The 27,399-nt window shown below is 50.9% G+C and overlaps 1 protein-coding gene across 1 annotated transcript in view; it reads left to right on the top strand.

Annotated features, from left to right (window-relative positions):
* The window catches only part of LOC132352975 (polycystin-1-like protein 2), an 84,057-nt gene that overhangs the window by 36,057 nt on the left and 20,601 nt on the right, over positions 1-27,399 (top strand). The window contains 17 exon segments of the mRNA XM_059903772.1: positions 592-733; positions 1,891-2,067; positions 3,827-3,976; positions 4,663-4,855; positions 7,853-7,994; positions 10,207-10,331; positions 11,373-11,499; positions 12,191-12,266; positions 12,269-12,321; positions 14,996-15,218; positions 15,788-15,981; positions 19,620-19,850; positions 21,970-22,071; positions 24,669-24,786; positions 24,789-24,846; positions 26,479-26,571; positions 26,573-26,623. Of these exon segments, the coding sequence (XP_059759755.1) occupies positions 592-733; positions 1,891-2,067; positions 3,827-3,976; positions 4,663-4,855; positions 7,853-7,994; positions 10,207-10,331; positions 11,373-11,499; positions 12,191-12,266; positions 12,269-12,321; positions 14,996-15,218; positions 15,788-15,981; positions 19,620-19,850; positions 21,970-22,071; positions 24,669-24,786; positions 24,789-24,846; positions 26,479-26,571; positions 26,573-26,623 (2,255 nt within the window).

The following is a 27,399-nucleotide window of genomic DNA, read 5'->3' as shown; positions in this document are numbered from 1 at the left end:
GGGCTGGGGAGCATTGGTCAGAAGACAGAACGGATGCAGCGGAGCAGAAACAATAGGGAAACATCGCAGCAGAAGCTGTGGGTGCCCCAGCCCATCCTTACCAGGCTGATGCAGGCATCCCCCAGCTGCGATGGGGCGGCTGCTGGCCAATAACTGTGGGGTCTAACAGCCCAGCCCCCTGGGCTCTGAGTGAGACAACTTCTGTGGTGCAGCTTATGCGCCAGAGCTCCCCATGGGATCAGGCTGAATGAAGCTGGATGCCTCCCGAAACCACTTCTTTGCCTTGTTTCATTCTCCACCCCATTCGGCTTCCCTCCGTGCCCTCCTGGTTTTGCCTGGGAGCCCTCCCTCGTAAATGTCCTGCACACAAATCCTTGTCCCAGGCTCTGCTTCCAGGGAACCTGGCCAAGGACAAACACCCTAACACAGCTGGAGATGGGCTATTTGGGCTGACCTCAGGAAAGCAGGTGATACTGCCGTCCATCCATTGGAGACAAATCCGAAAGGCCTCCCAGGGTCAGAAGCCACTGCCCTGCTGAGTCCTGTAGGCTGGCTGCAGCCTCAGGGGCCCTGGGCTGTGCTCTCTTTCAGGCCGAGCCCCTCCCGGCGGCCTGCAGACTCCAGGGATTCTGGCTGCGTTCTTTCATCCTCCTTCAGAGCGACACCGCCACCCTGCTGCTGAACAGCTCCTTCCTGAGGACCCGCAGCCAGGCCACCGGAATCAGAGTCAGAGGTGGGAAGGCCTCCTTCAGTCTCTTGTCACGGATCCTGTCTCCTGCAGACAGTGAGCAAGACAAACCCAGCAGCGCTGAAACAGGGGACATCAGTGCAGGGTGGGGACCATACACAGGCTCCGGTGTGAATCCCACCACCGCCACCTTCTAACTGGAAGACTTCAGGCATCGGATTCAAGCTCTCTGTGTCTCAGTTTCCTCTCATGCAAACGGCACAACAGAAACACCCGCCTCTGAACTGTATGATGCAGGGTGGATGATACACCACCAGTGGTAAAAGCAGATCATCCTGGGGTGTGCAGCCTGCGCGTCCTGCCAGGCGATTCAGCGCTTCTCACTTAAAACAAGCCCAGAGCAGCAGGAAAAGTAGACTCTCAAAAAGATAAATAATGGGGTGATTATTCTTTTTCAGATGCGTTCCTTTGATTCAGTATTTCTCAAAGTGGCCCATAGACCACCCACCCAGGATAACCTGGGGTACTAGTTTAACATGTACACTCCTGGGTTCACCCCAAACCTTCTGAATTAAGTGTAGGCCAGGGAATTAATTTTAATTGATTAAAATTCTCTATGCCCAGCTCTTCCAGGTGTGTACTCCTTTTGAAAAACCAGGTGATTATAACAGGTGGTGTGGGGTATTGGCGCAGGTTAGCTGGGGGCTCTTCATGGTGCTATGGGAACCCATGGTTTTGGGTGAGTTCTGCGTGTTTCCAGATCCTGGCTGTGGCCCGTCCTAACTCAGTCTCTTGAGCAAGTCTTGTTTCCCGATATAATCCCTCCTCACTAAAGCCCTGGGAGGAAGCTATTATTATTAGCCCCATTTTACAGACGAGAAACTGATTCTTAAAAAGGTCAAAGCCAAGGTCACATGGATAGTAAATGGCAGGACTGGGACTCTATCTCTGCCCAGTTTCTCAGAGTGAGACCCTGGAGCGCCCTGAATCAAGGGGGTGAGGGGGTGGGCGTGGGAGTTGTTAGATATGCAGACTTCTGGGCCCCACCCCAGAATCTACAGAGGTCTGAGGCCCTGGAGAGAGGCCTGGGAACCTGCATGTTGAACAAGCTCCCAGGAGATCGTGAACCATGGCGGAGTTTGTGCGCCTCACACAACCCCCCAAGCACCCTCTGTCTTCTCTCCCCACCGCTTCTTTCTCAGCGGTGACCAGGTGCGCTTATGGGGAGGGCACCTACGTGATCAGCTCCCTGCCCCTCCCGGAGGTGCCCACCTGCACCACTGCCCCGGAGGAGGGCACTGTTCTGACGAGCTTCGCCATCTCCTGCAACGCTTCCGCCGCCCTGGGGCCCCTGGGGTACTGCTTCTGCCTGGAGTCAGGTACCGGCTCAGGACTAGCTCTCTGCTCAGCTCCTGGGCTCATCCTCTCCAAGAATAGGTGCCCGTCTCTCTCTGGGAGCTGCAAAGAATATGTACCATGTGTGAGACAGGTTTGCAGGATGACCCTGAAGCCCCGCCCCCAGGCACACGGACCCTGCCACACACCTCAGAAAGGTGAGAAGTAGTAACTCCCTATCTCCTCCGCAACTGTGGAGACCAAAACGACCTCAGTTGTGGCATGAGGGACGTGGAACGGGCTAAATGGAGGAGGATATGCAAAAGTGTGACCACGTGGGGCCGCTACCAGGATACCACTCCTCAGTGCACGGTCGGAGTAGCCCCGACCCCTGGAGCTATTCAGGACAGGGATGGCCTGGTTCACAGAACCGTCCACGACGTTACTGACCCCACTTTGCGGGGGGCAGCCGGGAATGGGTGATGTCACAGAGCATGCTGAGCTGAGACGAGACCTGTTTGCACAGGTTTACAGGAGAGGATGGAGCATGCCGATGCCCGTCGGCACTGCAATGCCCCAGCCGGTGTCCTGTCACCACAACCCACACCCACGACAGCAGCAGGGCATCAGCAGGAGAGACGGGGCGAGCGCCCACATTGCCTCTGCTCTTCCGGTTTGGGGGTGGTTGGTCCTTGGCGGGCCCATTTGAGTCCTTGTCTCCTCCCAATGGCCTTTGGCATCCTGTGACCCTCACAAGAGCTCTGAAAATGTGCTAGTCAGATTGGGACCTTCCTGCAAACCTAGGCTCCAGGAGTGCTGCAGGGGTGCTCCCCAGTGTCCGACATTAAACACCACAAGGCCATAAACTGAAACCCCTGACTAGGCGAAGGTGGAGGGGCCCCATCCTCAGACCCAAGGGAGTGTGGTTTTCATGGGGTGCCCGTCAGATGGACATGGAATGCAGGGCTGTTCAGAGGGCCGTGACTGGGTCTGAGCCTGGAAGGGACCAATTCAAGGAGGGTAAGTAGATTTCATTTCAAACCTGCGTCCCCCTAAATGGAGATGCCAGGCTAGCTGCTCCAGTAAGGGGCAGGGAAGTGTGACCATATAAAAATGAATTGTCAATTACAATTCAAGAACGTCGTGATTGTCCGCACACTACAATGAAGTGATTCCAATGACAGGCGGGTCCCCTTTAAGGATACGAAGGCTATTCATTCATTCATTCACTCTTACAGCAGACGTATTGAACGTCAGGCTCCGTTCTAGGTCCTAGATATACAGCAGTGAACAAAAGAGAGGAAGTCTCTGACCTCACTGTATTTATAATTAGTGGTAGAGATAGCTGGTAAACAAAGACACAGGACAGGGGCGCTGTTTTAGATAGAGCAGCCTGGGAAGGCCTTTGTACAGGAAGTGACATTTGAGGGAGTTTGGATACGTCTTGAACCAATTGTTAAGATCTTCTTTTCCGCCTCCTCCTCTTTCTCCTTCTTTTTGTAATTTGGTTTACCACCTTGAATTTTTCTAAAAAGCCTGTAAATGGGGGATTCTTTTTCTGAAAACTTTCATGGATTTTAGTAAAATTCTTCCAAAGTCACAGCAGCATGTGATTACTTAGAGAGGACAGTGAATCAGCATAAATGGCCATCTTCTCCCAGGAAGTATGGAGTCCACGAGTGCCTGCCGTGACTTCACGAGCTGTGGCTTTTGTGTCCTTGTCATCAGGCTCTACCTTGGTGGGTTTACAGTCTCCCTGGGGCCTGGAGATGTCCCCCTAATTGTCCAATGTCCATTTGCCAGGTTTCTGTCTACACTGTGGCCCTCAACCTGCCCTCCCATCAGTTTACCTGCCACTTGGAACAGAAAACAATGACTTCATGCTGACAGTGGTCATTTCTGTCTGCAATCACGCGGGTGACAGACAGCAGACCCAGGCAGCAGTTAAGGTGGGTGGCAGCCACTGTTTCTCTACTGAGACAACTTCTTGACTTGTCTAAACCTCAACAAAAGGGTGGCCAGGTTGAAGGGAGCCGAGGGTATGACCAGATGAGTGGTTGATTCATTCATTCCTTCAATATGTATTTACAGAGCACCTACTATGTGCCCGGTCCTGGGGATGCAGCCGTGGACAAAACAGATGTGGTCTCTACCCTTGTAGATTTTATGACTAGTGGCCACTATAGGGGAAGGGCCTGGGGGACTTGGGGTGGGGGACCTGAGGGAGATGGGGGCAGAAGGATCCAGAGATGAGTTAGGCCAAGCGCCTTCAGAGTCCAGAGGAAGGAGGACCAAGATCAGCCAACAGGTCTATAAGGCAGAGGCTGGAGAAAATCTCAAGTGAATTTCAAGGGTCGGAGCATGGTGGAGTGGAAGGGCCTGAGAGCACGATGAGGAGGGCAGTGAGGCAAGAAGTAGTGACCTGCCTGAGACTTGCTTTTGGTGGCCGCTGGCTGCTGGCACAAGTGGGTCCACTGCCCTCCAGCCTCGGGAGAGCCCCCATGCCAGGTGCCAAGCCGTCCAGCCCTGCTCTGCTTTACCACGTGCAGGCCAGGAACTTCAGGCTCCAGGTTCTGGAACAAAAACCGATGGGCTGAGATCCTCCTGCTCTGAGCGTGTCTCTGGTCTCCCGTTAGGAGGGACGTGGAGGAACTGTGTGGAGGATGAGGCATTTCAGGCCACAGTGTGGGACAATGTCACCGCCACTCTGCAGGGAGGGCGTGGCCCTGAGCAGCTCTTCCAGCTGGCCAGGTCTGTGTCATCCGTGCTGGACCGGCAGTGCCAGGGGCTGGGCTCCGGGCAGCCGCTGAGAATGGACGCCAGACAGAAGGTGCTCCTGATGGACTCCTCTGTCCCTTTGCTGGGGCCCTGGGGTCTGTATGCAGCCATTCTGGGTGGGCAGTGGGGTCCACGGATCTGTGGAGAAGTCTTTGGTGTCTCCCGAGCTGTTGATGTCACCTCCCTCTTCCGGTCTTTTCAGTGAGTGACATAGGATGAAGGAAGCCTGCTTTCTCTGCTCAGGCTCACGGAGCCACAGGTTTCCAGGGCAGGAGGGAATTTAGAGGGTACCACTCCAGTCTCTTCCTACTAAAGAGGATGAAACCGAGGCCCAGAGGAGAAAAGGGACCCCATCTTGGTCATACGGTTAATGGTTTGATGTTGTCCCAGCTCTGTCATTTACCATCTCTATTGTCACAGGCCTGAATCTCTCTAAGCCTCAGTTTCCCCACCTGGAAAACAGGGACAATAATAGTATTTTCCTCATAAGGTTGTGGTGAATGTTAAGAATTATATTCACTGTAGCTGTGGGTCAAATTGCCAACATTCAACCAGCTTTAATCCGCAAAAATGGCCATTCCATGTGTTACAACCTAGCATTAGAAACAACTCTGGCAAAAGGTATGATCACTTCCTCTCCCAGTGTGTGCTCCCAGGCATGCTACCTGTGTCACCACACACAGCATCACACCTGCTGGGCACGGAGGACAGAAGACAGGCTCCTCTGGTTCCTGAAGGGTTTGCCTGAAAGTCCTCAGCACGGTGCAGAGAATGTGAGCAGCTTTCCCGGGTCCACATTTCCAGTAGGTGGTAAAGACAGGAGCAAACCCAGGTTCGCTCTTCCCCCGCCCACCTCCAGTCCTCTCACCGCAGCCCCTTCTTTCACCTAGTTCCCCCACTCCCATCCCCCGCCGCACACCCCACCTGGCTCTCATTCACCCCGAGCATAACTTACAGCAAACTTCCCTTTGGATGCCCTGGGGTCCTAAGCACACAGACTGCACAGCCTGACGCAAGGTCTTCTCATGAAACACCAGAGTCCTGTCGGGAGACAGATGTCAAGCTCTAACTGGGCAATGGAGAAGATTTTAAGAAGGGCTCTGTTGAGAAAACTGGGGGCAAGGTTTCAGAAACAAAAGAGAGAGAACACAGGACCCCAGGGGCTCACCCTGAAGTGACCAGCATCCTCAAGGGGCAGCTACGCGTGGAGGGGGCTCCCTGGTAGGAGCGGTGGCTTTGAAGGATGAGGCAGGCAACCCCGGCAGGGAGGGCGCCGGGAGCAAAGCTTCCAGCTCTCTCTCCTCCTGCCCTCTCGTCTCCCGCTGAGTGAATCCATGGGCCAGAGGCTCAGCAGCCAGTGACATCTCCATGTAGGCAGCCTCCAGGACGGCGACCAAGGATGGGGAAGAGCTGCAGAGGCAAACATGAGATTATCCATTACCTGACTTTCCTTCCAGAACGTTCTGACAGGAGTCCCCTCATAGGGCTCTTCTTTCCTCCATCCAAGCCGCGCCCTGAATGGAAGCCTGGCTGCACCCTGAGCTGTTGGCAGACGTGCTCAAACTCTGCAGCTGCTGTGAACGACTGCTAGACGGTTAGAAGAGTGAGTTGTGAGTAGCAAGCAGGACGGGAGGGTAAGAGGGATTACTCACCTCTGTCTGTGTTCTTCCAGATTGTTGCCATGAGCCATGTCTGGCCATGTACATTTAAATTAAAATTAATTTTAATGAAATAAAGTTAAAAATTCAGTTCTCTGGCTGCACTAGCCATATTTCAAGGGCTTAATATGTAGTCACATTTGGCAAGTGGCTATGTTACTGGACAAAACAGGGACAGAACATTTCTATAAACGCAGAAAGTTCGATGGGGTGGTGTTAAAATTATTTTCTTAGGTTTTTCTCTGCCTCAGCCAAAGCCAGCCCCTCTCATTAGGGCTTTGCGGCTTAGAAAGCATGTTCCCCGGAAGCCCCAGGAGGTCTGGCTTAAGGCTGGAGTTGGGGGATGGCTGGAGGGGTCCTTGTCCCCATTGCCCCAAAGGCACACAGGGACCCAAGTCTGCAGCAAGACCTCCCATCCATACTGGGCCAACAAAGTAATCCAATTTCTGAATTTCAAGCCATTTTAGTCACAGTGAGACCCTGAGACACCATTTGTTTTTAAATAATGCCAGATTTTACAGATTTTTTTTTTTTGGCCGTGCCATATGGCACATGGGATTTTAGTTCCCTGACCAGGGATCAAACTCAGGCCCTTGGCAGTGAGAGTGCGGAGTCCTAACCACTGGACCGCCAGGGAATTCCCCAGGTATTATAGATTTGATTTCAAGATTTGGAGAAAGCTTGAGACATCCTGTATTAGTTTCCTCCTGCTGCTATAACAAATAACCATTAACTTTATGACTTAAAACAACACAAATTTATTATCTTACATTTCTGGAGGTCAGAAGTTTGAAATGAGTCTCACTGGGCTAAAACCAAAGCGGTGGCGGGGCTGTGAACTGTCTGGAGGCTCTAGAGGAGAATCCACCCATTGGCTTTTCCAGCTTCTAGAAGCTGCTCACATTCCCTGCTCCATTTTCAACACCAGCATCTTCAAATCCCGACCCCTCTCCCTCTGTCCCTCTCTCCCCATCTCCATCTCCCTCTCCCTCTCCACCACCTCTGCCTCCATCATCACATCTTCTCTGACTCTGACCCTCCTACCTCCCTCTACTAAAGGTCCCTGTGATTACATTGGTCCCAACTCGTTAATACAGGATACTCTCCCCATTTCAGAATCCTTAACTTAATCAAATCTCCAAAGCGATTCTGCCGAAGTGCCTTTTGTCATGTGAGTAACATATCCATAGATTTCAGGGATTAGGATGTAGCTATCTTTGGGAGGCTATGATTCTGCCCACCACACATCCTAGGAGACAAGAAGAGGTCTACCGGCTTTGGAAAACCCCACAGGAGCCTGGTCACCTTCTCAGACACCAAATCTTTCTGAAACAGCTTCATCAAGCCACTGGAGTTACATTTCCTCTCCCCACCTTCCTATGTCTATGCCAAGGTCAGAGAGCGTATCCTCTCTGTCTGCGGGGTCACTGCCTGCGGTCAACGCCACCTTGGGGGACATGCAGAACGTGCAGGAGCTGGCCGAGGTACTGACAGAGGCGACCCGCCGCAGTGAGGAGCTCACACCCTTGGCCCAGGTGAGTAGTTCCCACCCGCTGAGCCAGGCAATAGGACGTGCACCTCTGCGGTGGGTGGCTGACAACAGACCCCAACCCAGGTCACAGGTCCCTCAGTCACAGGGCCCCCAAGACTTCTGCCTTCTTGTTTCCAAGGCTCCCACATGGGCGATGCCAAGGGAGGGAAGGTGCCCCTCTCACAGCCCTGTGTCTCCCGCTGCTTGTGATGGCCTGTGTGCTCACACACCTCACTCCCCCGCCAGCCGGTGCGCACCTGAATCTAACTAATCATTGGGTGGCCAAGGGTGTGTCCAGATGCTGCTGCTGACCCGACCATGGCCCCCACTTGAGTGCACTGTGATGTCCAGCTGCCAGCTCTTGCCTTTCTTTGCCTGGGGGCCTTCTCTGACCTCCCCTCCAGAGTCCACTCTGCCTGCCCACATGGCAGGTTGGACATGTCAGGGGTTCAATGCAGTTCTCAGTGACTAATGGGCTGGGGTACAGATACCCCGGCTCCCCCGCTCCTCTTGGTGGAGACCTCCCAAGTAGGACTGAGCCCCAGGTAAGTGGCTTGATCACACCCCCTGGACTGGCTTCCTACCCTTCCCTGTCTCACTTCCCCATTCTGCTTCCAGTGTTTCCTGGGATTATCTCCAAATAAATGACTGGTTGTCAAATTCTTGCCTTAGGGCCTGCTTCTTGGAGAACTCAAATTGAATCACCACTTTCCCAACACTGTGGCAGCCAAATGTCAATAAAGAAGCCATAAGCAGTAAAGGGGAGAGCTGTCTTGGCTCTGCCCCACCCACTCTGTCAGGAGGTTGTCCCCCTCACGTTCCTGGTCCTGGAGCCTGCTATGCTGACCTCTATTTCTGGGACCCTGATCACCCTAATATCATACTTCCCACTTACACATCCATTTGCTCATGCATCCCTTCTATGCACATACATCTATACACGTACATATACATCCGTCTCTCCACCCTTCCACTCATTTATCCATGCATTAATTTTTCCATTCATTCAACAAGTGCTCCCCAGATGCCTAGTATGTGCCAGGTACTATGCAACTCATTGAAAATTCATCAGCAAATCACATAGACGTGGCCTCTGCCTTCATGGCACTTTTAGACAACTGGGCCCGCCGGTTACTAAACCATTTCACAAATACATATATAATTACAAAATCGGAATAAGTGCTATGTCCATCCAGCCAGCCAGCCAGCTAGCTATCTCCAGTCAGTGAATGTTTACTGAATGCCTACTATGTGCTGGGCATTGTGCAAGGCACTCTGGGAAAGATCCAGAGATGCATGAGGCTAGTGTCCTGAAAGAACTTAGCACGTGATAGGGAAGGAACACCTGGCCTCAAGTCAGCGACACAGGCAGCTTGTGTGATGGGCCCAGCCCAGATTTTCCCTGGCTTGAGCCCCCACCTTGCACAAAACCACATACGCACACTCATTCATGCTCAGATACTTATACTCCCACACCCTCAAACCACATTCACTCAGACACACATTCACACACTTACACTCACACATACCCACTTACACTCACATATACACACACTCAAATACTTACGTTCACACACAGCCCCCTCAATACACACATAAACACTCACATTCAGGCACGTACAGTCACACACCCGTCAGACGTAACACATACACGCACGCACAATCTGTGCACTGATAGGAACTCTGCACAAACGTCCAGCCCTCCTGCTCCTCACGCCTGCCTTGGCTTCAGCGAGGCCACATCGTCACCCAAGGGTTTGGGTTGCATGGGGAGTGGAGTCTGAGCCCGGGTGACCCCATGCGATGGCTCTGCCTGTGACTTTCCATTTCCCCACGAATAAGACCTGGGCTGTGGGCAGATGTCAGGGTCCAACGGAGCAGCACGGACAGGCGCATAGTGAGCCCTGCCGTGACCCCGGCGCCTCCCCTTATCAGTGCGTGGTCTCCACAAGTCATCACTCTCTCTGTGTCTCTGTCTCCCCGTCTGCCAAACAGGGGTTGTAAAGCACCTGCTGGCAGAGGCTGGAGTCTTCTAAGTGCTTACTCTTGGCTCCCTACAGCACCTGGTGCCCAGTAAAGGGCCTTCCATCATGGTCTCCGCCTTGCTCCTCTGCCCTCTCCCCGTCCCTGCCAAAGGGCACACTAGCCTGGCGGCAGTAGCCAGAGGTGGTATACGGACACCAGTCCACAGCAGTGTCCCCTGCTTCCTTTTCCAGACAGCCATAGTGTCCCAGCTGCTGGGAGCTGTGGGGCACATGCAGGCCGCCGTCCTGCCGGGGGGACTGCCCGGGGGCCTTCCAGCCACGCTGGCCGCCCCCTCCATCTCCGTGTACACAAACAGGTAACCGGCTATACTGTGGTATCCCCTGACCTGGCTCATGCCACATCCACATCCCAAGACCCTGTGACAGGCAGAGCCCAGGAGACCTGCCTGGCAGTGGGGGAGTGATGGGACCTAAAGTGGAAAGGGCTTTTCACCAAGAGAAGGTCCCCGTGTTGGGTGTCTGTGCAGCACAGGAAGGGAGGTGGTGAGTGCTATGCTAGTGTCAGAGCCACGCATGTGTCCCGAGAGACGGGTCACAGTGGGCTGTGCAGGTGAGGGGGCAGAATGAAGTGGACTAGCCCACTTTTAACCTCACCCGGAGTGTGTCTGGCAAGCCTGCTGCTCCGTGGACCTGTGGGGATTCCAGAGGCACTTGCCTTGGGAGTTTGTCCGTGGAGCTCCTGCCTACCTCTCACTGAGCCCTCCTGCAGTACCTGGGGATGGCCTCCCCCTTCCATCCCTCCCCCTGACAGTCGTGGGCTGGACGACGCTGCAGGCACGCTGAGAGCCCCGGCACCGAGCACCCTCCCTTGGTTCCTCCTGCCAGGGCTGCACTCCTGGATCCCAAGGGCAGTTTCCCAAAGCAGCATCCTGATCAGCACCAGGAACCGAAACCAGATCCCCAGGCTACTCAGATGCGATGAGGTCAAAGGCCAGTAAAGATGGTTTTATGGGAGCCCATGACATCAGAGGTCAAGTAGGTAGGGGAGGTTAAGTCTGGAGAACTGTCTACAGCCAAGCTCATTTACTCATTCAACAAAATATGTACTGACCACCATCACGAGCCAGGCGCTGCTCTAGGCACTGGGGTGCCACAGTAGGCAAAGCTGGCCACAGCCCTGTCCTCATGGAGCTGCCAGCCCAGAGTGGAAACACTGGCTGCCTTTTATGCTGCTCCTACTGATGCAAATATTCAGAACTATCTACAGGGATCACAAAAGAGCCGCCCACTCTGATGCTAAAGCCGGGATCCCTGTAGAGCAAGAGGTGGGCAGGTCTTCCTCTGACTCTGACCTTCTCCCCTCTCTCCCGGCACCTCTGTTCTCACCTTGTGGAAAGAATACAGCCCCGGAGTTAGCGAGGCTCCCCTGTGCACGTTGCTGCTGCCAGCTCTGCGACCTTCACCCTGCCCGCTGCCCCCTCCCTTGGCTCCATGGAGGACGGTAGAGTGCCTGTGGACATAAGGGTAACAATGGAAGGAACCTCCTTGGGAACAGCCCTTTAGAGTTTGCAAAGCACCTGCACATATATTTGCTCATTTATGTTGATAACAACCCTGTCAATTATGAAATTATTATGCCCATTTTACAGGTGAGGTTCAGTGACTTGCCTGTGACCACAAGCAAAGTGGCAGAGCTGGGGCTCAGACCCAGGCCTCTGACTCCCCAATCCATCCTCTTTCCACTGTGTTGTGGAATTTATCCAGCAGCCCTGGTTTAATTAGTCATTGGAAATTAAGCTCTTCAGACTTTGTTCCATAGCTAGGAAACAGTAAACTCAGGGCTCTTTCCATTCCCAAATTAGGGCACATCTGACTCTCTGCTCCTTGAGCCTCAGAGAAAGCAGACAAATTTCTTTCTCTTAGAAACTTGCTGGCTTTGCAGGAAGAAAGGCTCAGACTGTTTATAGCCCAGTAACTGCTCAGCTGTAACAAGTCCGATTGGGTCTCTAGGCCCAGCTTTCTGAAGCCACAATCCTGAAGGGGAGACACATACCAGGACAGACAGCAGCAGCTAAAGGCGGGGCCCTCCCAGTCACCCCACAGGGCAAGAGCCACTTGTCCATCCCATCTTAGGAAACCTCATCCTTCCCACAGGGACCTAGTCACCTTCCGGCCTTTGGGGCCCTTGGCTGACACTCTTTGCTCCTGGTTTCAGATGATGAGTTTCCCAGAGAACCCACTCCCAGCCCGAAGTCACTTCGACGTCAGCGGAACCGCTGGTGGCCTCTCTCTGCCAGCCCTGGTGGGCAGCTCATCCCTGTGAAGAATCTGTCGGAGAATATCGAGGTGGACTTGGGGCGCTCTCAGAAGTCAGGAAGTGCTTCTGTCTTCTTTTTCAACTTGGTCAGGACCAAAAGTTGGTCGGTTATGGAAAAAAAGAAAGATTAAAGAAGAGAATCATTAAAAATGATCTTCACCCTCCCTTAAGCGTTGTATTTTAACGTAAAACTATAAATGTACGTCATTATCAATCTTAAGGTGTACAACTGAAAGTTTCTTTAAATCTGTTGATTGGAATTTTAATCATCTTCACTACATAAATCATCCCCTGAACATAGTTAGATTTTCTTTAAAGTGAGTAAAAAATGTAGGCACACTGGTACAATATGAGTTCAGATTCTTTTGAGATTTTAATGACTTTTTTCCCAATCTTCTACAGTTTTCTCATCAGTGACTAATTCAATAGCAATTTGTCCCCACTCATCTTTGAGTCTTCTCAAAGCCTTCAACTTAAGTTTTTATGCAAATAGTTCTTTTACACTCCTACTTTGTCAACTTATCACTCTATGAGAGCTATCATCAAAATGGACCCTTATAATCACCAGTACAATGGACGTTAGCAAGTGTGGGATCAGACACAACTGTCTATTGTTGAGCATACAGCCTGACAGGTAGGAGGGGCTGCCAGAATTACTAGAGAGGAGATGTCGTAGGTTGTGTTCCCTGGAAGCCGGCACTGAGAAGGTGTTCGTGGTGCAAGATGCTTGCTAGAGATCAACGCCTGTGGAGAGTGAAGAAAGAAAACAGGATTGGACAGAAGTCAGACTACAATCCAGACTCCACAAAGGCTCAGTCAACCCAGAGGGGGCTCTGCAGCAAGTAGCAGCCACCAGGGCTCTAGCAATCGTGTTTGCTATCTTCTGTATGTTATGATGTTTTGATATCTTAAAAATCTTGCTGGCGGGGAGAGACTGCCCCTCCCAGGGCCGGCCAGCTCTCAGAGAGAGCAAGGGCTCTGCCAGGGCACACCTTTCATGCGAAAACCAACCAGTCCTTAGTCTATACCCCAACCACCCCCTTTATCTCACTCACTCACCAGGCCAATATTCAAGCTCTGCCCCAAATCATCCCAGGGCCAGGTACCAACTAGAGACCAGCCCTATAGCCAAAGTCTGCTGGAATTATTCAGACTGGCCAATCCTAAGCTGTTTTCTATGCCCTGTCTTGCCTTTCCTGTGGAAACCCCAGTAAAGCTGTGGACTAGGCTTTCCCCCTTGCCTGCTTCTGCATCCTGACCGAGTGCTTCCCCTGTGGCCCTGCGTGGCATGGCAGGTCCTCCGCTCCTAGGAAATATAAGTAATAAATTCTTCAGGGCAGACCCTGAAGGAGCTGAGAGCTGGAGCCTGTCTGATGACCATACTCCCTGTGACTGGGTAGGAGGTCCTTCCTGGAAGGAAGAGCTGGGTGGCATATTCCTGTGTCTACCGTAGAGGGCCACCAGGAGCAAATAAAAAGTGCATGGTGGGCATTAATCAGTCTGTTTTTAAAAGGGGATGGAGGGCATCAGTTAATCTGGAGAGCTGATTAAATGGAGAGTGGTTGTGAGAAATTCTAACGTAAGAGTAAAAGCAGAGGAATAGCAGCAACTAATTGTTGAGCGCTATTGTGTATCTGGCACTTGACTCAGTATTTTGTATATGATAACATTTTGAATAATCACCGTGAGTCTATGTATTCTACTAATGACAAGAAACTGAGGCTCAGGAGTTCCCTGGCGGTCCCGTGGTTAGGACTCCGTGTTTTCACTGCTGAGGGCTTGGGTTCGATCCCTGGTCGGGGAACTAAGATCCCGTAAGCAGCACAGTGAGGCCAAAAAAAAAAAAAAAGAAAAGAAACTGATGCTCAAAGTGGTCTGTTAATTGGTCAGAGGTCCCAGAGTTAATATAGGGCAGAGCCAAGATCAAAGAGAGATCTCTGTGCCTCTGCGGCCTGTGCTCCTAACTTAATCTTACTTGTTCCACTCTTTGATCAACACCACCACTAGTTCATATGCCACCTTTGTGCAAACTAGAAAGATGCACCCTTGTGCACTTTCTGTGCAGATGCAGCCCCAAGCTGGGGTGAACAGCTTGATGAGCACAGGCTGAATAAAGGTCCCCAAGCTATCCACATCCTCATCCCTGAGCCGTGAATATGTCACCTGACATAGCAAAAGGGGACTTTGCAGATGTGATTCAAGTTAAACATCCTGAAATATAGAGATGATCCTGGGTTATCTGGGTGAGCCCAGTGTCATCAAGAGGTCCTTATAAGAGGCAGGCGGAGGGGGAGTTGACTCCAGAAAAGAAAAAGGTGATTTGATGACAGAAGCAAGAGGTTGGGTGATGCAAGGAGGGTCCATGAGCCAAAGGACTGCAGGCACCTCCAGAAGCTGGAATACGCAAAGAAGTGGATTCTGCCCTGGAGCCTCCAGAAGGAACTAGCCCTGCCAACTGCAGGGCTGCAAAACCTGTGAGACTGGTTTTGGGCTTCTGGCATCCAGAACTGTAAGAGAATAAATTTGTGTTGTTTTAAGCCACCAGGTTTGTGGTCATCTGTCACGGCAGCCCCCGGAAACTAGTGGAAAGAGCAGAGCGGAGGGCGGATTTCAGGTCCCCAGGGGCTCACCCTGCCCAGCAGCCCTGACGCCACTGGCATTGCCGTCCTGGCACACCCTTGATTTGACTGTTTCTGATGACAGATCCTGCTGCCTCGGCTTTCAGAAAGACACAGTGAGCCAACTGTGTTGAACCTGACCAGACCTGAAGCTCTGAGGGTGAACCTGGCTTCAGGGGGCGTGGCTTTGGGGATCCAGCTGCACTGCAGACCTGACATCCCCCTCGTGCTCAGCCTGGGCTACGGCTAGCACCCCAACGAGACCAGCTACAACGCCCAAGCTCACCTCCTGCCAAAGGCTGCTCCAGGTAGTCCCAGCACTGAGCCAGTTTCTTGAGCTGCTTCCTGGCAGATGTGACCAGCTTAAAACTTGAGAATCAGGGCCATAGGGAAAAAGAAAAAAAAGAGAAAAAACACTTGCTACATTCAGTGCGTATTTTTGTTGGTGGTATTATTACTATTATTAGGTGATATTAGGTGAACACTTATTATATGCCCTGAAGAAGCTGACAAGCACTCACAGAAATGAACTCATTACAATCCTCATAGTAGCCCTTGGGGATGAAGATGAATGAAATTTCTACTTTTCAGATAAAAACAGAGAGGTTAAGTAACTGGTCCAAAGTCACACAGCCAAGAAGGGACAGAGTCAGAATTTGAGCCCTGGTCAGTCTGACTTGGCAGCCGTGCTCAGCACCCTGACTTGGGAGTGCCTCTTCTTCCATGCTCCTGGTCTCAGGAGGAGAGGGTACTCCTAGGACATCGGGGCGGCCATCAGGATCGGATTCCCTGCCAAGGCATCTTGGTGCCCCTCTCCCATCATGCTAGTCCAGTTTCCATGAGGCTTCAGACTGACCCGGATCCCCCCTTCCTGCAGATGGGCTGTCCACATGGATCCTGAGCCCAGAGGACCTGCATTTTGGAGAAGGCATCTACTACCTGACTGTGATCCCCCAGTATGACCTGGAGCCGGCCCCCGGCAGGGACTTCACAGTTGGCATCACCACCTTCCTGTCCCATTGTGTGTTCTGGGATGAGGTCCAGGGGACTTAGGACAACTCCGGGTGCCAGGTAAGGAAAGGGAAGCAAAGAAGAAGGTGGTAGAGCTGAGACTCAAACCCAGGTCTGTCCCCAGAGCACAAGCTCTAAGCGACGTGAGGCACTGCTTCTCCAGAGCTCACAGAGCCCTTGGAGGCATGTGGCCCTACTAATTGCAATCAAATCCCTGTCTCAGGGCAGCTCAGCTCTGCCTCCAAGGAGCCAAGCCCATGACACTGTCCTGGTGACAGACATTGGCTCTGAGGCCATCAGAAGCCATCTCTGAGGTATCAGTGTCCCCCTTCCTTCTTCCATGCCTTTGCATATGCTGCTGTCTCCCCCAGGACACCCTTCTTCCCTACCCCGCCTGGAAAACTCCCATTCACCCTTCGATCTCCCAATCCAATGCCACCTTCTTTGGGTGGCAGATGTTTGCAGTCTCCCTCTGTTGCACTTCCATACCCTCCCCAAGAACAGCCACTTCCACATCTAGTTGAAATTTGTCACACACTTGTCTCCATCCCCTACACCATATACCTTCTTTCATTCATTCTACAAATATTCACCAGGTGCCAGGCCAACTGATAGGGATACAATGATGAGAAAAACCAGTGAGCTTTCAGTCTAGCAGAGGACACAGACAAGAAGCAAATGGCACATATGTCCAATGACAACAGTCATAAGTAGTGTAAGAAGCCAGGTCCCAGCAGAGCCACAGAAGGGGACTTAAAGCCAAGCTCCTTCCGGGTTTGTTTCTGCCGCATCTTTGGCTTCCTTGTCAACTCCTGCTTCCAGCTGTCACACATAGGGAGCCCCCCCCAAACTGCCAAGAAGAGACGAAGGCACGTTGAGATGTCCAAGAGACAGTGGGTCCCCCACACCTGAAGCACAGGTCTTTGTACCTCGTGAACGAGACCCTGGGTGTGCTGCAACCTTTTAGAGTCCTTGCTACCAAAAGCTTGTCCGATCCCCACGTTGCTGGCAGAATACCCGCTGCAGGCTGCCTTCCGAGGCCGGGGGCTCAGAACAGGATGGTGCAGGGGCTGGCGGCCCGGCTCTGCCATCAAACAGACTTGGGTCCAATCCCACGTCATCAGTACTTGCAAGGTGACCTTGGACAAGGCACCCCACCTCTCTGAACTTTCCCATCTGCAAATGGGGATAAAGGATGGCTGCCACTTACCACAGGGTGGGACCTAGACGAGGTTAGGGGTATAAAGTACTTAATGTGGTGACTGGCACATAGTAGGTGCTCCACAGATTAAAGTGATTGCTGTGTTAGACACTCTGAGCATAGAGGAGACAAAACTATATAAAATGGAAATCAAGGAAAACAATGGACATAGGATTCTGCATGTAGTTGGGTTGAGGGGGAGCATGGGGACAGATTGGGGGAGGACCACTTAGCTAAACGTAACTTATTGGAAAGTTCCTAGCTTTTGAGTGGAGTCCTGGGTTCCCAGGTGCTTATTATGTTATTAAGAATAAACAGCTACTAATGCACACGTACACGAATGTGGGGTGTACAAAAGAATGTGGGAGTTGTGTTATAGTGCCAAAATTATATTAACCCAATATTGTGTACCTGATGCTCATTATAGATATAGATGTTGATACAGATATAGATGCTGATACAGATATACAGAGATCATTGAGGAACCATAAATAAGTGAATGGGGAAAAAAATAAGTAAATGGGATCACCAAGTTTGGATGGAAAAACACCACTGTATTCTCAAAATAACTAAAGAAAGTTCCAAATCTGTAAACTGCAGACCTTATCGGGGTGGGTAAATGCAGAATTATTGCAAGGGGTTTGAGAACTGCATTCTTATTTATACATTTTTCTTGAAGGATACTAAAGGTGAAACTACTGTCACAAGGGGATCTCATGAAAATTTTCTGGTCTTTCCAGATTAATTTATGGCTTTCAAAAGGACTCTCATGCTGGAAAAGACTGGGAAAGCCACTGTCCTCCAAGTCTTTGTGAAAACCCAGGAGGGCAAAGGTGTTAGGCATAAATCAGGTCTGGTCCCTGGGCTCCCAGCGCTGAGATGGTCTTGTCACTGGTACTTGCTTGGGCTTCTTCTTTTGAACCAACCCCACCCCTCCTGGGTGTGCCAAGGGTTCCCGTAAGACCCACAGCTGTATGCCAAACGCTGACCAGGATTGGGAAACAGTGAGCAAACATGGAACTAAGACCCATGTGAAATCTGTCAATAAAGCAGTTGACGCCACAGCTGTCGGAGGGGTCAGCCTCTCTCGGTGGCTCGTTAAAGGTACAAGAATTACCTGCTGGGCATGTTTGGGCTGCTGCGGGCTCTTCCTCACCAGATGCTGGGCACAGAACTTTCCGCATGCCAGTATTTTCTGTTGCCTCCTACCTTACCACCTCGTTGTGGACCCTGGAATGAAAAGGTAGTGCTGGGTTGTGGGTTTGAATTAAATCTTTACCCACCAAATGGCCCTGGGTGGATTGCAAGCTGGCTGGGGGCTTTAGGGAAGGCCTGCCCTGCCTCATCCCTGTCTCCTCCCTCCCCCAACCGCATTCCCCACACCGCCAGGGACCTCGTGCCCAAGTTCCATCTACACACCCCGTTTCCCCACATTTTGCCACCCTTGTGCCCAGGGATGGCCACAGCAGTAGCCAGTCCTCCACAGAAGGACGATCCTGAGGAATGGGTCTGGGCAGGCCCTGTAACAGGGAATTCTGAGGTCCAGGTCCCCAAACCACCATCTAAAAGTGGGCGTCCCAGGGCCAGGACTAGGTAAGGCAAGTGAGGCATCTAGAGTGCAAAATTTAAGGGGGGGATCTTTCCTGGGGCCACCTAGGACCTCGCCCTAGTCCTGGCTGAGTGGTATGTGTTGTGGTGGGCATGCCCCGCCCCGCCCCCGACTCCTCATCCTGTGCGGAAGGGCGCAGCCTAAGGACGGCTAGACTGGGACTCTTCAAAGCAGGAGCCCAGGACGGGGGGCTGCAGGTGCCTCGATCTAAGGTGGGTAAAATTTAGAGAATTTGTTCCTGGTGCTGAGACACCAGCTTAGGATTTAAATATCTGTCCTTCCCTTTTTCTTGCATGGTTCCCCCAACCTCCGTCTTTTTTTTGCTCTTCAGTGTAAGATGACCAACTGCCCCAGTTTGCCCAGGACTAAGGGGGCTTTCAGTTTGAGAAGCAGGAAAGTCTCTGGCAAACTGAGATGAGTTGGTCACCCTGAATGTCCTCTCAGCACCTTGCCCATTGCCTGGCCTGGAAGTAGCACCCAACAAACACCTGCCTAGTGAAGGAGCACCCGGTGGGAGAATGTAATGTAAGGATGCACACCAAATGTGTGATAACGGCTGCTTTTGGAGGCTGGCAGACAGAAGGGACTTCAATTTTACCCGTAATACTTCTTACCTAAAAAAGGCAAAGCAGACTGGCAAGATGGACACAGTTGCTCACTGAGAATGACAGGTGCAAAGATGCTTATTATAGACATTATTCTCTGCATTTTAAAATTAATTTTTAACTAAGTAAAAAAGCCCAAAGGAATCCTCAAGCTGGTCTCCCAGCAGTCTCCCCAGCCCCTCCCCAGGACAGTGGCCACCCCTCACAGTTCTCCTCCCTTGAGCTCGAGCGGGCGGGGATGTGCTCCCTGAATACTCCTACCAGGGCCTCTTTGGGGCTGCAGGTGGGACCACGGACCACCCCCTCCCAGACACACCGCCTCTGCAACCACCTCACCTTCTTTGGAAGCACATTCCCGGTGATGCCCAATGCCGTGGACGTCCGCCAGACTGCTGAGCTCTTTGCCACCTTCGAGGACAACCCTGTGGTTGTGACCATCGTGGGCTGCCTCTGTGTGGCCTACGTGCTCGTGGTGATCTGCGCAAGGAGGAAAGACGCTCAGGATCAGGCCAAGGTGAGGTTGCACAGTCCCCGGGAGCAGGAGGGAGGAGCAGGAGTGTCCCCTTGCAGGGGCTCCAGGGGATGGAGCCCAGGTGGGGAGCTGAGGGGCCAGCTGCAAATCCAGGCCTTGACCCCTGGAGTCATCTCAGGTAAGCTGGCCCCTCAGCCTCTTGACCAGTAAAATGTCCTTGTTCATCAAAGTATCAGGAGGAGTATGAAACTGACCTCTTATTGAGAATTTACTATGTGCCAGGTATTACCCCCATTTAATGCTCACGATAGCCCCAAGGGGAAGGTACTGTGTTGAGAGTCCCCAAGACCACCCTCGAGTTCAGTGATTTGCTAGGACTCACAGAACTTAAAAAAGCCACTATCCTTACGATTATGGTTTATTATAGTGAAAATGGTGCAAATTAAAATCAGCAAAGGAAAGGGTCCAGGAGAGATCAGGCAAGAGCTTCTAATATTCCTCTCCCAGTGGAGTCCTATGGACAGATGAATTCTTCTGGCAATGACGTGTGATAGCACATGTGAAGTACGGCCAACCAGGAAAGCTCCCCTGAGCCTTGGTGCCCAGGGTTTTCTTGGGAGTAAGTCCCACAGGTATGGAGCCTGCATGACTGACTTTAGTTAGTCTCCAGCAACCACTGCTCCCCATCCCTGCCCAGGTCAGACTGATAGAGCGTGGCCCAAAGCCCTCACCACAGATCACATCGTTAGCACATACTGCCTGAGGTGGCCCAAGGCCCCACGTAGTCAGACACTCTTATCATGCAGGCTGTTTCAAGGACTTAGAGGTTATCTTCCACGACCTGGCCAAAACCAGTCCATCCTTTGGAATGTGTGGGGTTTGGATAACCCAAGCCTGCTGAATTCACCCTTTACTGCACAGCACCTCTATCATTTTACAGAGGAGGCAAGTGAGGAGCAGAGAGGGCAATTAACTAGTCCAAAGCCACCTCCCTCCCAGGGGCCAGAATTCAAACCCAGATCTGCCTGACGATAAGTCAGGTCTGAGGATAGAAACGAGACCAAACAATAACCATTTGTGCAACCAATTGTGACAACAAAGTTCTGATTATTTTTCTGATACAGGCATCATATCTGACACATAGGAGCCTTCAATAAACATTCATGAGTGACTGAGCACACAAATGAATACAAGGATGCATTGTCACAAAGCTCTGAAACTTTCAACATTCCCTACTGTCCCTATACACAGCAATATTTCTCAGGGTGTTAGGATGGTATGAAACCTAAAAAGATAATAGTTGCCCCATTTATCCTGCTGTCTTTGACTTGCCCAAGGGATTTAACATTAATACGTTAAGTCCCTCAGCTTTAGGTTGATTCCTGGGAAGCAGACTCTGAGATGGAGTTAAGTATGCAGGGTGTTTACCAGGGAGTGCCTGGGATCAGCCCCTGGGCAGGGAGGGAAGGAGGCAGGATGGGCAGGGGGAGAAGTCAAGCTGGGATGCAGCCCACTGACAGCTGGGTGACCCCTTGGGGAGCTCTAGAACTGTCCTGAGTTGGGTTGAGAAGCCCAGGTCTTGATCTTGGGCAATGCATCAATCTGTTCTTAGATATCGGCCTCTCCAGGATGGGGCATGACTTTGACAGAGGAGACTCTTGCATCCCTGGCTACACCACCTCGGCAACTGGGAAAACAGCCCTCCATTGACAGGAGATCTGGGCAGCTCATCACAGAGCGCTCTGCAGCCTCTGACCAACTCCAGCTATTTATTTTCTGCTAAAACAACTTAACATTCATTCCTTCTAAATTCCCTTAGAGGCACAATCTGGTTACCAAGGTTATGAGGAATTATTTATGAACAGAGTTTGCATTCATCAGCTCAAGCATCAAACATTCTCAGCTTAATACCAAGTTCACTTCCAATTTGACTACTTTGGGTGATATTTAATACTGAGTGTACTTTTTTATTTTAAAAGTTTGGTTTTCACTTAAAACCCTGCTGTTGTAAAGAACAGTTCTCACCTGATGGAATGAATCAATAGCATACATAGTTTTGCTTTCCCCCTTTAATTGTCATGAATGCCCGACTCACTCTTGGCTGCTGTGCGGTGGATGAACCCACCAAGCAGAGCCCTCCTAATGCCATCCTTCTGTCCAGGTGAAGGTCACAGTGCTGGAGGACAATGACCCCTTTGCCCAGTACCACTACCTGGTGACAGTTTATACCGGACACAGGAGGGGGGCAGCCACTTCCTCAAAGGTACCTGACCTGCAAGACACCTCGGTTGATCCGCATGTCCCACTCAGCAAAGCACTTGCCAGTCCGTTGTTGAGTTACGTTAGCCCAGTGGATTTTGTTGTACGGTTTTTTCACTTTTGCTTTTTTTTTTGAGAAAAGTATCTTTTTTGCCAGACAAAATAACACCCTAAGCCCCAATATTTAAAAATATAAAGGAGGAGTGGATTAAGGGAGAGTTGGGGTCTGGTACTGTACTCACTGGTCTTCTCATTTAACCCTACTAAAAAATAATTCAGACAGCTGGTTACCTGCACGCAAATGTGCTCACATATGAAGAACAGTCAGTAGACTGTTATCAATGAATAAAGGGGAAAACAGAATTTCTAAGAGAAAGGGGAGAAAGGAAAGAAACAAACAATGGCAACCATTTGAAAATGAGCCTTGAATTACATTTTTTAGGAAAACTGATTAGCTGGCATCCATCTGTCCCTGAGAAGGCTGACTAGAGGTAATAAGGACACAATTCCATCTGTTTATGAATTCTCTGAAATCCTTAAGTTTAGCTGTGGAGCACACAGCAGGTTGTCTCTGTCATGTCTCAGCATCCTTAGTTAAGTCTGGCCTCACCCTATCGCTCATCAGACTGCAGCATCCCCTGCAGCAGCCTCCAAGCTTCCTTCACTGAAATTGTGCTCCATGGAACACAGTTTGAGAACCACAGGCACTGTGTGTACTGTCCCGGAGAAATCTCCATTGTTTTTTTGTTTTTGTTTTTTATTAATTAATTTATTTTTTGGCTGCGTTGGGTCTTCGTTGCTGTGCGCGGGCTTTCTCTAGTTGCGGCGAGTGGGGGCTACTCTCCGTTGCGGTACGCGGGCTTCTCATTGCGGTGGCTTCTCTTGCTGTGGAGCACGGGGTCTAGGCACGTGGGCTCAGTAGTTGTGGCTCGCGGGCTCTAGAGCGCAGGCTCATTAGTTGTGGCGCACGGGCTTAGTTGCTCCACGGCATGTGGGATCTTCCCAGACCAGGGCTCGAACCCGTGTGCCCTGCATTGGCAGGAGGATTCTTAACCACTTCGCCACCAGGGAAGTCCCTGTTTTTTAAAAAATGACATTAGGCTCCATGAGAGCAGGACATGTGTCCACTTACATTTTACTTTTTATTTTAAAAATCTTATTATTTATATCTCATTATTTTTATTTATGTTATTTTTATTTAAATTAAAAAAATTGATATTGCTGCATCTTAGGGCCTCAACCAGCTAACACAGAGTAAGTGCTCAGTAACGATTTGTTGAATAAATGCAGGAATCACTTTCATCCATCTAATGAAACATCCATCCCACTTCCATTTGACACTGAAGAGCTGACCTTACAGGGAAAGAAAGAATGAAAATCTGTGATCCACAGGCCATTTCTCTTCATGGAGAGTTGCAGTCACATTTCAATTGATACTGTCTTAGTTCGGTTCTCCTGGCACAGTGGTTCTCAACTGGTTGGCCCCCAGGGACAGCTAGCAATGCTGGAAGTGGTTTTGGTTGTCACAACTTGGGACAGGAAGAGATGCTCCTGGCGCCTAGAGAGGAGAGGCCAGGGATGGTGCTAAACATCCTGCAGCACACAGGACAGCCCCAGAGCAAGGAATCATCCGAATGAGAAAGTCTACAGTGGAGACTCTGCTGTAGAAGCCGACTCTGAAACAGGGATTCAAGCACAGGTAGTTGATTTGAGAGGGGATCCCAGGACACCACATACAGGAGTGGGAAGCCAGGTGGGGAAGGGAAGGAACAAATAAGGGGCGCATAATCAAACCCATTACCCCTGTGGGCAACTGCAGCCCAATCCCACTGGGGAACTCTGGAAAACAGTAAGGAATGTGGGCCTCAAAGTCATCCCAGCTGAGGACTAAGTGAACTGGGTTAGTTATCCACCAATCCCACCAGTCATTGGTGGAAAATGGCCTGCAGGGGCCATCAGGTCTCTGCTACCTTCAACCTGCTGCTCTAACAGCCAAAGAAACCCCCAGGGAAAGAGGCACAGCTGCTGGCAGCTGGACATGGGAACCCCACAGTGGTGAGGCTGAGTGATGGATGTCAGTGGAGCATAGGTGTCATCTGCTGTAGTTGGTTTTGGCTCAGGAAATCAGGCATGGTCACCAGCCATCACCGGGATGGCTTCAGAAAAATACAGATTCCTGAGCCCTGTGTCCAGTATTCTTGGTAGGTCTGGAGTGGGGCCTGGGAATATGCATTTTCAAAGTAGTGGGCCATCATTCATTCCTGTCTCAATGCCGGGAACTCTGGGAGGCACTGAGAATATAATCGCTAGGGAGAAAAACCAGTTCTTGCCCTATGGCCCTTTCAAATAAATATTCGAGAAGTTTGAAAAGGTCACCAGGAAGCATTTTATGAGTATAACTCATCTCAAAGATGTGAATGCAGATAGTGTCACCCCTAAATCTTCACACAACTGAAAAATAACTCTGGCAGGTCCAAGATGGGAGGAGAAGAGGTGAAAAGGCCATGCTTTGTTGGGTTTCATTGGTTTTTCAACACCTCCAGTGAAACACGGGGCTCTGTTACCACGTGGAGTTGGTCACTACTGGTCTCTGGATTTCAGGGGACTGTCTCCCTATATGGCCTGGATGGAGAGAGTGAGCCCCACCACCTGTCAGACCCCGACATCCCGGTTTTTGAGCGAGGAGGAGTGGAGGTCTTCTTACTCTCCACCCTGTTTCCCGGCGGGAGCTGAGGAGCCTGCGGCTATGGCATAACAACTCAGGGGACCAGCCATCCTGGTGAGTCAGGGGAGGGTAAACCACAAGGACCTACCAAGTGCCAGGTCCAAGGCTGGGCATTGTGCTTTTGCTGCTTTGCTGATCCTCACGAGCCTCTGTGAGACGCACAGAATGGATCCCCATTTCACAGATGAGGAAACCAAGGGTCAGAGAGGCCCACCAGTCCACAGGCCACACAATGCTAGTCCCTCCCTTGACACATCTGCAGCATCAACCTGTCATTTAGCCCTCCATTTCCCCATCTGTAAAATGGGATAGACGCCTATTGCAAAGACAAACTCTGCCCACTAGGAGGAAAGTACATGAGACATTGGGCTGATTCTCCAGGAGAAGACCTAAGAAGAGCTCTTCTGCAGAGCACTAAGTTAAGTCTTCCTGTGCTTTTCTCACTGGATGCTCACAGTGACCCTCTGGGACAAGCGCTGTTATTATCCTTGTTTTATAGGTGGGAAAATCTAAGCTCGGGAAAGATAACTGACTTGCCCAGGTCACACAGCTGGCAAGCTCAGAGCCAAGACTCCTTCCCACTGTCTGAGGCCAAAACTAGTGACCCAGATGGGTGGTCTCCAGACTGAACACTCTTCGGTGGCTGACAGCTTTAGGAAAACACAGCATTTAGACCACTGTCTTTGACTCATCTAAGGCAAAAACACTAATACATTAATGCTCTAAGACCCTCAGCTGTAGGGTTGGTTCCTGGGAAGTGGCTCTGAGATGGAGTTGAATATGGAGGCCGTTTATCCAAGGAGTGCCTGGGATCAGCCCCTGGGCAGGGAGGGAAGGAGGCAGGATGGGCAGAAGGAGAAGAGCTTTGATGCAGCCCACAGACAGCTCAGCTGACCACACAGGGGGCTCTAGAGCTGTCCTGAGCTGGGCTGAGATGCCTGGGTTTTGATCACACCCAGGTTCTGTACCCAAAGGTCACTGGGGATGTCAGCTTCCCCAGGAGGCTGCGTGACCTCAACAGAGGTGGCTCTGGCATGCCTGATGGGACTACCCTTCCAGAAAGGAGAAAATGCATGTCAGGAGCTTCTTAGCACAGTCCCCATTGTGCAGTAAATGCTCAATAAAGAGTGCCTCTTGTTATCATTACTCTTATTTCCCTGTAAAGCAACTGCTGCTGGATCTGGCCTCCCAGCAGAGGCAAGATGATTTCATTTCTTCCCTGGGCCTCAAAGATCTAAATCAGGTTAGATGATCGCCACGAAGTGCTGAATGGACGGCAGGCTCATTCTCTGGATGGAAGCCCACAGGAGGACAGAGTTTCGTGTGCTCAAGCCTGCACCTCCCTGTACACACAACAACCTGGCCTTCCTCACTTGTAAAGCCCGGTGACCCTGGGCTTGCTGCCCTGCATGAGGGTTCACAGTTTCAGAATGCACACTTTTGCAGCATATCTGTGAAAACCTGGCAACCTCCAAGCTGGCAGTCTACACTAGCTGAACTCCCCACATGAGGCCAAATTCACCCACTGATTGGGGCATTTTGATCAAGGCACCAAGAGCAATGAAGAAAAATACAAAGTCTCTTTCCAAGAGTTCTCGTTCTTGGGCTCAGGTTTGGACCTTCGTGGGGTCCAAAGAAGTCTCATCCCCCCACCACATTATCCTCAAAAGTGTGGGTCCCTTCCAGGTACGTGAGCTGGGTGCTGGTGCATGACCTGGCAATGGACCGGAAGTGGTACTTCCTCTGCAACTCGTGGCTGTCCATCGATGTCGGAGACTGTCCTTGACAAAGTATTTCCAGTGGCCACAGAGCAGGACAGGAAACAATTCGGGTACTATATTTTTTCTTTTTAAGCAAATGCTCTTTACTTTGTTCTTTCATCTCTAGGGAAGTTGCGTTATAATTCAGTCACAGCCAAATAAAAGCACATTTCAGCTAGTGGGCCGGGGCAGCTCTGAGTGTGTGACATTAATAATCAGTTTTTCTTGTTGCAATTAAAGGGCCCTGAAGGGACATGGACCCTCCAAGACAGAATTATCTTCAGATGGTGATAACAGTTATAGAACACTTATCCATATTTACTTACGAATGTCACAGAATAATATTGTTTATATGAGTGAACAGACTGATCTGAATGGTGATTCAACGTCTGGCCACCTGGAGCTTCTTCTTCATGTTGTTTTATCCTAGATGCATTTTTCAGCATGTTTCCCCTTGCTTTACTCACTCCCTCACCCCCTTTCCTGTTGCGCATCCTTCCACATCCGTCCCCAAACACAAATAAGCAGATACAAATGTACACACATGCACGTGCACACACACACACAACACCACAGATCGTTATTTTATAACTTTTTAAATGGCATGCTACTCTAAATATGTTGCCTTTTTTCTTTAATGATATATCACGCACATCCTTCCAGGAGGGTACGTTTGGGTCAAATTTTCCTTATTGGTTGCGTGCTATTCCACAGAATGGATGTCCCACAGCCACTCTCCTATGGATGGGCATTCAGTCTGCTCCTAGTGCATTTACTGAAAGACGACTTTTCCTCCCAGCTGCCACCGTGAGCATCTCAGCCTCCAAGGGGGAAAAAGTCTGAATCA

Source organism: Balaenoptera ricei, chromosome 19, assembly GCF_028023285.1.
Source record: "Balaenoptera ricei isolate mBalRic1 chromosome 19, mBalRic1.hap2, whole genome shotgun sequence".
In the NCBI taxonomy this organism is placed as follows: Eukaryota; Metazoa; Chordata; class Mammalia; order Artiodactyla; family Balaenopteridae; genus Balaenoptera; species Balaenoptera ricei.
This window is presented reverse-complemented; position numbering and strand designations above follow the sequence as displayed.